Source organism: Penaeus chinensis, chromosome 19 (assembly GCF_019202785.1).
Source record: "Penaeus chinensis breed Huanghai No. 1 chromosome 19, ASM1920278v2, whole genome shotgun sequence".
In the NCBI taxonomy this organism is placed as follows: Eukaryota; Metazoa; Arthropoda; class Malacostraca; order Decapoda; family Penaeidae; genus Penaeus; species Penaeus chinensis.
Window position 1 is genome coordinate 3306894 of NC_061837.1, and position 10000 is coordinate 3316893.

The 10000-nt window shown below is 41.4% G+C and overlaps 1 protein-coding gene across 1 annotated transcript in view; it reads right to left on the bottom strand.

Annotated features, from left to right (window-relative positions):
- LOC125034884 (sodium channel protein 60E-like) overlaps positions 1-10000 on the bottom strand; it is a 52564-nt gene that overhangs the window by 37740 nt on the left and 4824 nt on the right. The window contains exons 3-4 of the mRNA XM_047626932.1: positions 8600-8782; positions 3990-4278 (exon numbers count right to left, since the gene is read on the bottom strand). Of these exons, the coding sequence (XP_047482888.1) occupies positions 3990-4278; positions 8600-8782 (472 nt within the window). The remainder of the gene's footprint in view (positions 1-3989; positions 4279-8599; positions 8783-10000) is intronic.

Sequence of the window (10000 nt, forward strand, 5' to 3'; positions counted from 1 at the left end):
GTTCGGCGCTCTTCATGCCGGCGATCGTCCGTTCGCCGATCATCTGCTCGCCGATCGTCCGTTCGCCGATCGTCTGCTCGCCGATCGTCCGTTCGCCGATCATCTGTTCGCCGATCGTCCTTTCGCCGATCATCTGTTCGCCGATCGTCCGTTCGCCGATCGTCATGGCGGCGTTCATCGGTTCGTCGATCTTCGAGTCGGCGATCGTCGGGCCGTCGGTCCTCGCCGCGACGCTCCATGGACCGCCGCTCATCCAGGCGACGGTCATCCGCTCTCCGATCCTCGGGTCGGCGATCTTCGAGGCGGCGCTCGTCAGCTCGCCGCTCTTCGGACCGCCGATCCTCGCCCCTTCGGTCCTCGGGGCGCCGTTCCTCGGATCTGCGTTCCTCCTTCCGGCGGTCTTCCGAGCGGTGGTCGTCGTATCGGCGTTCCTGGGAGGCGTCTCGCGAGGAGAAGTCGCGGAGGTCGTTTTCGTGGTTGCGGCGCGGGGCCGCGCGGCCGCCGCAGCGCGCGAACTGCGGCTGGTCTGAGCGGAAGTCGAGGAGTTCGATGATCTCAGTCCGGTCCTCCTCACCTGCCAGACCAAGGGACCAGGGTCACGCCATCAACATTATGGGGGAGATGGGCAATATAACGTCAACATCGTGATTACCAAAGTGACAACGAGAGAAGAAGAAACAAAGGAAGAGCTCGGAAGCTGGGATCATCTCCGCTTCGTCATCTCCGAATCGTTATTCAGGAAGTCTACAGAATGTGATACTCATTCATGAAATAAAAGTACATTCATTAAGATTATTACAATGATGCAGTGCTATAATCTAAAGCAGGAGGTCATGTAACCTTTTCTCTCTTTTAAAAGCATGTGTAGAAAGTATGCCTTCCTTAAGCATTTGCAAAATAAATGCCCAGTAGCATAATCTCTACTAGATTATTCTTGCCATCACTATAAAATAAGCTCTGATACAGTATCTCGCATTGCAGCAACAAGCTCCTGGTCACTTAGTTATCACTTAGCAGCTGACGCAGTCCATATTCCAAAACGGACCTGAGGCTGGTCCCAAGCTTACTACACAACTTTGGTCTTACACGGAACAGAAGTGATAATTACTGACCTACGTGTTTGCAAATAGAAACTCATATGCATCACTCATGTTTTTTTTCTCTTCATATTTATACAAATGACTTAATAGACAAAAAAATATCTAATCGAAAAATGGGTATAAATGGTGATTTCTCAAAAAATAATAGTTAGGATCCTAGGTCTTCCAAAGGTATATTAACTTGAAAAGTGAATTTACTTCAGCATTCTACCCGGCACAGACTTAAAAACATACCTCCCCACGTATGCTGTATAAAACTCCTACAAACTACAGATAAAATTCATCGTGCAAAGGTACAGCACCATGGTTCACTTTTTTAGGTGCTGTGACAGGGGAAAAGGGGGAGAGGGGGTCACTGTACACACCATACAACACAGGACACACACGGGACACATCTCAGGAGTAGAGTGCGGAAAGTACTCTGTCAAACACTGTTGGGGTCCGGTTATCATTATTATTATTGTTGTTATTATCATTATTTTACATATGGGTTATTATTTCACCATCTAACTTTTTTTTTTTTTTCTTTTTACTTGGAAAAAGAAAAATCTCATTCGGCGAGATATATATATTAAAAAAATAATATATATTCCAAAATCATCTTATATCCCTTGCTTTAAAAAAAAATAAAAAAAAATAAAGAATGGAATATATATAATCTAAGAGAGCTGATCTAGGCTCCGTTTCTGGTCACTCTGAAGCTGGGTTTTCAAACTACGCAAAAAAAAAGTCTCGGTGTTTCGAAGCAGAAGCTCATAAAACGACAAAAGAGAGACAAAAAAGTCAAATCAGGGAAAAAAAAGAGGCCGGTCACAAAATAGAAAGGCAAAGACAGCAAATAAGGAGAAGGGGTCAAAAAATAAATAAGGGAGAAACCAAAATGTCCTTATTATTGTTTTCCTTTTCTCAAAAAAAAAAAAAAAAAAAAGACCGTTAACGGGTGTGTTCAAATACAAGCTATTTGTTACGTGCCATTTTAAGATAGCGACATCCAAGAGAGATGTGTATGATATATATGTATAGTAAAATATACATATTTTCTTCTAGAACTCACTATCTATCTAAATAAATGTCTACCTGAGACAGATTACCTTGAAATTTAACTTTCTTTCCGTTTATCAAAATCTTCTGCAAGCGTCCGTTCTCTTGAGGCTGGCGAGCCAATTCACTATTGAGGCGATTCTTGACTAAAATGAGTAAAAAGGGGGGGGGGGGGGTTGATAAATGAAAGAATAATAACACACGGCGATGGATTATGCATATGCTTTAAAGATACAATGATACAATAGGACTAATAAAACTAGTGTTTAAGAGACACCGAGGTAGATGAATACACAGCAGAATAAAGTAAATACAAACAGTGTTGGTTTATGAGTGTTGAAGACAGAGAAATCATGTTCTTTTTCTTTCTTTTTTCTCTCACTTTTTTAAAAGAGTATAAATATCAGAACAACAAGTTTGTTTTGTCTCTCCCTCACACAAATACATGAATTAGAGGCATCATTAAGGAGAAAGCTCTAAGTACACATTCCTCGAAGGCATGACGAAGGTATATAACTGAAGGGTATAACGAATATATCAAACTTACGTTATATCACAAGTAGGAGAGTTGGTCATAGTTCATCATCTAACAAAGGGGATTTAGAATGTCCAGTAGTTTTACCAGAGATTCAACATTCCATCATAGTATATAAAACTGCAAATACCGTGACCAGTTTCCTTTGGTAATTAGGCCAACACGAAAATAATAGACAGCTGAAGAAATCAAAATTTTTAAAATTACCTAAAAATAAATCGCATGCAACCCACATTAAGCAAACTTTTACACACACATCACATTACGTTTTTTTTTCCTCTCACTAACATTCTTCATTCTCACATTTGCACATAATTCCAAGTGCACTTTTTTTTACTTTTTTTCCCCACTGAAAGGGAAACAATGACCCAACGAAATCATTTATACAAAGCAAGGGGAAAAACAGAGCAACATAAATGGTTGTTTTTTCTTAAACAATCTATACTGCAAATCAGTGAACAACAACTGGAGAATAAATATGGATGAATAACAAAACATACAATAAATACCAGTATATAAAACACAAATGTTCCTCAATCAAGCTGATCGAGAAATGTGAGAGCTGAACCAATGTTAACATACTTGCTCCGGGGTCTAATGTCACAGCATTTTCTCATTACAAGGCAGATTTTATATATATATAAATCATCCTATTTATCATATTTTCATTTCTATTTATTCTTATCATTATTTATCATCATTATTATCACCACAGGGTTTAACAGCAGTCTCACGTGCTGGATAGAGACAGAACATCACTAACAGAAAGGCTACTTAACCGACATCACGGATATTAATCTTAAGTCAAAAGAAAACATCGAATTAACTTTAATATCAATTATACTGCAGGTGAGAGAGACATAAAATAGGAATAATCCTGTTATAGAAGAATAAGAATAATAACAAGAATAAGAATAAGAATTAGAACAATAAGGAGAAGAAGAAAAAAAAAGAGCAAATATCCAGTCCTTTGCGAAATTCACTTCCAGCCAATTCTTATTAAAAAAAAAAAAAATCTCAGACACACGTCTTCCACTTTTAATAATGTTTTATTATTTCTCTCTTCTCCCTTTCACACCTTTTTTACCTTTTTTTTTCATTTATCCTCCCCTCTTCATCCGCCTCTCGCGCATTTTATATATACATTTTACTTTCCTCTATTATCCCCTCTTGGTAGACCCTCTCAGAAACAAAGAAAAAAAAGGGTATATCATAAAAGAAAGGACAAAACGAAATTAAAAGGAAAGAGAATAGAAGATAGAGAAACAGAGACAGGGAGAGAGAGAAAAACAAAATCAAGCACAGCTACTCACCTGCAACAGTCATTCTCTTGTAGCCCATGAGGTGAGGGTCGTTCGAGGTCATCTCCTCGTCACAGCGCGTCCTGATCTCGGGCTCGCTGATGGCCTGCTTCACCACGCCCCTGTCCGGGATCGCGTCGCCGCCCTGGGTCAACGGGAGCTTGCCCTCCTCCTCGTCCAGCCTGATCTTCTTCTTCTCCTCGTCCTCGTCCTCGAAGCCTCCCCTTCCATCTTCGTCGCCTTCGTCAGCTCCCCCTTCCTTGTCGGATTGGTCCTTCTTGTTGCGTTGAAAAAGGCTCTCCTGCAAGATGTAGGGGCGGGGGAAGGGGGGGGGGGGCACATGAGGAGAGAAGATCCCGATAGGAAATGACAGGTAATAATATGCCCTAGCTTTTGTTTTGCTGTCAAACAATCCTCAAGTTTCTTCTTCTAGATAATGATATTCCTTATATTTCGTAAAATTCTCTCAGTGTCATCCTTTTATTAGCCATGACCTATTCATTTAAGAGAAAATATATAACATATATCAATGCCACTTACCGGCCTGCGCGTCAAAAAATATTGACAATTGCATTAAGTTATTAATAAAAAAAAGGTCAACAACGCATTTGTTACTAGTGCAGGTAATTAGAATAAGTGGTTAATAGTCTTTAACCCTGTGGTTATAAATGCCTTAAAGTGCTTATTGAGACTTGAATGTGACAGGGAAGATACAGTATCAAAGGATTAGTCTACTACATGTGCTCTCATATATACATGTGTCCTAAATACAGTACACGCATACAAATACGCTATATATATACAAGTTTTTTGTATTTACAGTCATGCTTGCGTTGTGACTTCATGCTTGTCTTTTTTTAACTTGACTCAAGAAGATATTTTGACAATTGCAGATTTGGTGAATACGATTGCAGATTAAGAGTGCGTTTCTGCAGGTGGTAACAGGCCTAAATACTTTTATTTTTACAATGGTAGAGAGCTAATTCCCTTCCCCTTCCCTTTCCCCTTCCGCTCCCCCTTGACACTCGTGGGGATTCATTCACCTTGCCAATACCAGGAGGTTACTGTGCTGGTAAGAGCCTTGTTTCGCTGGTCTCTCTCTCTCTCTCTCTCTCTCTCTCTCTCTCTCTCTCTCTCTCTCTCTCTCTCTCTCTCTCTCTCTCAGTCCTTCTATGTATATTATTCATTTACTCATCCCCTCCCTCGTTTTATCTCTCCATCGCTCGGTCATTCTCATTTCGAGTTTGTCTCTTCCCCTCCCTTTTCCTTATCTCTCTCTCTCTCTATCTCTCTCTCTCTCTCTCCATATCGCTATTTCTCTTCTATCTCTTTTTCTATCCCCCTACTCTCTCTCTATACCGCTATTCCCCTTCTCTCTCTATCTCTATCTCCCTTCTCTCTCTCTTTCTCTAATTCTCTTGTTTGGTAGAAAGAAAACCCAGGAGGAAGGGGCGATGATGGGTGAAAGAAAGAGAAGAAAAGGAGAGGAGGGAGGAGAAGAAGGAAGGGAGGAAGGAAGGGAGGAGGAAGGATGGGCAAGCTGGCGGCGATGGTGGGGGAAGGAAAGGAAGACAGGATGAGAGGAAGAGAGGAAGAGAGGAGGAGAAGGAGGAGGATAATAGGAAGGGAAAAGATAGATAAAGAGGGTGAGGGAAAGGCTGAAGAGGGGCAGGGAAAGTGTGAGGAAGAGAAGTAAGGAGAGAAGAACACACAAAGGGGCAAAGTGCTGGAGGTAAAGAGAGGAAAAAGGGGAGAGGAAACAAGACAGAAAAGGAAAGTGCAAACGACGAAGGAGAAGAAAGAGACGAAGGAAAGAGCCAGAACAGAAAGGGCAGGAGAAAGAACCGGAGGGGGAGGGGAGGGAGTGGAAAGGGGAAGAGAGGAGTGGAGAGAGAGAGAGAGGGAGTCGATATAGGAGAGGGAGAAAAGGTGAGAGGGGGAGAGAGGGAGTGGAGAGAGGGAGTGGAGAGAGGGTGTGGAGAGAGGGAGAGAGGGAGAGAGGGAGTGTGGAGAAAGGGAAAGATGGAGTGGGGAGAGGGAGAGAGGGAATGGAGAGAGGGAGAGAGGGAGAGAAGGAGTGGAGAGAGGGAGAGAGGGAGAGAGGGAGTGGAGAAAGGGAGAGAGGGAGAGAGGGAGTGGTGAGAGGGAGAAAGGGAATGGAGAGAGGGAGAGAGGGAAAGAGGGAGTGGAGAGAGGGAGAGAGGGAGTGGAGAGAGGGAGAGAGGGAGAGAGGGAGGAGGGGGCGGTCCTGCACCAACGCAAGACTCCCCCGTGTTAACATTCCACCCCGGAGATTATCAACATGATGAAAACGAGCCCTAGACACCTTAGTGAACCTCACAGATAAGGGTCCGTCGTTATTTACTAGTGTGTGTCATGAACGACGCCTGTTATGCTCGCGAAGGCCTCCTAGTGCATGTTTTTTTTCCCCCATGATTTTGGCGCCATAATGCGGGGTTTCCTTTCCACGCAATTTCTTTTATTGATGATAGTTTGCACGATCGATAGTTATATGGTAGATGTATGTTTTATTGAATATTCATTTTCCTTATTATTCATCGTCCTCGTCACTTCTCTTTGTTGCATAAAGTCTACACTTCTTTTGTGTATATCTATCTATCTATCTATCTATATATCTATATATATATATCATCTATTCTTTTTTGTTCGTGATAAACAACCCATTAATTTCGCGACTTAAAATGTGACCCAAAATCACGAAAAAAAATAAGACAAGCGTTTTCATTTTTCAAAAGAGAAACTTTTCTGGGCAAAAGTTGTTTTAAAGTTTAGTGAATGTTGCGGAGGAAAGTTGCAAATCCTGTTGATAAACGTTAATGGCCTCGTCTACATGATAACAATGAAAATAGCAATAATAATATCAACAATAATAACAGCCCCAATAAACGAAGCTGATAAATGACGAACATAATAAATGAAGACGAAGACGAAGATATTAAAATCATTTAAGTACATTTCTTAGTCTGTCTGTCTCTTTTTTTCTGTTTTTTTTTTCTAATGTGAATTAAATGTCCCTCGTTAATTTAAATGATTAAATAGTGAATCATAAATTTTATCATTTTCTATTTTTTATTGTTTTTCCAATTCATCTTTTCCTTTTTTATTTTCTTATTCCCCCTATTTTCATTTCCTCCACTTATTCTTATTTTTATAATCATTCTACCAACTGCTCTTCCTCTATTTATCCAAAATTTTCCCTTTTTTCTCCTCATCATTCACTAATTTTTCTTTCTATTCACCCTATCTTCATTATTCTTCTTATTCATCCTATCGTTATCACTATATTCTGTCTATCCTATCTTTACCATTTTCTTATCCGTCCTCTCTTTCTCACCTGTTCCCATTTACCCTATCTTTATCGTTTTCTTCTATCCATCCCATCTTTATCATTTTTTTTTTCATCCCATTCCATTCATTCATTACTTTTATTTCTCTTCTATTCATCTTACTTTCCATGTTCTATTTATCTTCCATTCTTCTCCCTCATTCATCCAAATACAAAAAAATAGGTTAGGAGGCCCGAGGAGGAGAAAGAGGGAAGTGAAGAAAATAAGGAAGATAAGAATTTAAATAAACACAATAAATTAGAAAACGAAACAAAAATGTAGTAATTGTAGGTGATAGTAGTAGTAGTAGTAGTTGTAGTGGTAATAGTAGGAGCAATAGTAGTAGTAAGAGTGGTTGGTTTAGTGAGCTAGTAGTAATAGTAATAGTAGTAGTAGTAGTAATAGTAGTGGAAGTAGTAGTAGTAGTAGTAGTAGAGGAAGTAGTAGTAGTAGTAGTAGTAGAGGAAGTAGTAGTAGTAGCACTAGTAGTAGTAGTAATAGTAGTGGAAGTAGTAGTAGTAGTAGTAGTAGAGGAAGTAGTAGTAGTAGCACTAGTAGTAGTAGTAATAGTAGTTGTAGTAATACTAGTAGCAGTAATACTAGTTATAGTAGTAATAGTAGTACTAGTACCAGTACCAGTAATAGTAAAAGTAATAGTAGTAGTAATAGTAGTAGTAGTAGCAGTAGTACTAGTTATAGTAGTTATAGTAGTAATAGTAGTAGCAGTACCAGTAACAGTAATAGTAAAAGTAATAGTAGTAGTAGTAGTAGTAGTAATATTAGTAGTAGCAATAATAGTAGTAATAGTAATAGTAGTAGCAGTAGTAATAGGAGTAGTAGTAGTAATAGTAGTCGCAATAGTAGTAAAAGCAGCAGCAGTAAAAGTAGTAATACTGGTAGTAGTAGAAATAGTACTCTTCATAGAAATAATGGCAGTAGCAGCAGGCATAGGAACGGAAGAAAGAAACGCAAAAACTGATGAAAGAAATAAACATATACGATTAAAACCTCCCCCTCCTCTCCCCTCCCCTCCCCCCGGACCTCCAGATCTCACCCAACGAAGAAGTACGGAGACAGAGTGAAGAAGAAGAAGAACAACAAAAAAATATACAAGAAGAAGGAGAAGAAGACGAAGAAGAAGACGAAGAAGGTGCAAGCAAGTGACACGTATGAGTGCGTGTGTGCCTGTGCGCCTCTGAGACCACGTGACCCTCGCCAAGAGCATCCTTCGTGCCATAAAAGGGATCGCATTCACGCCAAGGACATCCGCCCTACCACAATCACCCGAATCCGGATGAACAGCTGAAGGACGCGCGACTCGTCCTCCATGTCGTCCTGGCGCGACTTGAGCTCCTCCGAGTTGAAAGAGTTGAGCAGGAGAGCGAGGAAGAGATTCAGGACCATGAAGTTGCCCATCACCAGCGCCGGCAGGAAGATGGCCAGGCAGGTTTCCGAGCCCTGTGGGGGGAGAAGGGGGGGGGGGGGAGAATAAGCATTATTTTGGTATTAGTTTCCTATTTTTTTCTTATTTCTTATTTCTAAAGATGGCTAGAAAACTAGATGGCCAGGCAGGTTTCCGAGCCCTGTGGGGGGAGAAAGGGGGGGGGGGGGGAATAAGCATTATTTTGGTATTATTATCCTATTTTTTCTTATTTCTTAGTCCTAAAGACGGCTAGAAAGCTGGACAGGAAAATGGCCTGGCAGGTTTCCGAGCCCTGTGGGGGGGGGGGAGAAGGGGGGGGGGAGAACGGAAGAGAGGGGGGTGAGAATAAGGATTATTTTGGTATCCTTTTGGTATTAGTTTCCTATTTTTTTCTTATTTCTCAGTCCTAAAGATGGCTAAAAAGCTGGTCGAGAAAATGGCCAGGCAGGTTTCCGAGCCCTGTGGGTGGGGGGGGGATAAGGGGGGGGAGAACGGAAAGAGGGGGGGGGGGAGAATAAGGATTATTTTGGTATTATTTTCCTATTTTTTTTTCTTATTTCTTAGTCCTAAAGACGGCCAGGCAGGTTTCAGAGCCCTGTGGGGGGGAGAAAAGGGGGGGGGGTGGGGGTTAAGAGAACGGAAGAGCCGCTAGTGAGAATAACGCTTTTTATTTCTATAAATGTATCATTTATAATTAATAGCTTAATTTACCCTTTTCTTCCATTCTCATCATTCGTTATATTTTTATTGGGGATGGATGGTTGAGATGATACGGACTTGGGATGCTAAGGATGAGAGGAAGGGTGCGTGATAATCATTTTTATTGGGGGGGGGTAGAGGGGGGAAGAGTGGAAGATGAATAAGAGGAAAGAGGAGAAGGAGGGGAAAGGGGCGGAAAGTAAGAAATAGGAAGAGAACAGATATTCAGAAGAGGGGAATGAGGGAAAAGGGGGAAAAGTATGAAAGAGGAAAAGAGCAGATTTTCAGCCGAGGGGAAAGGGGGAAAAGTAAGAAAGAGGAAGAGAGCAGATATTCAGAAGAGGGGAAAAGGGGAAAAGTATGAAAGAGGAAGAGAGCAGATATTCAGAAGAGGGGAAGGAAGGGGAAATAGGAAAGGCAAGAAAGAGGAAGAGAGAAAGGCAGGGGAGGGGAGCCAGAAAGAGAAGGGGAGAAGGAAGAGGAGGGGGTGGGGGAGGGAGAGAGAGAAGAGGGGGAGAGGAAGAAGAGGAGGGAGAGGGAGAAGGAAGAGGAAA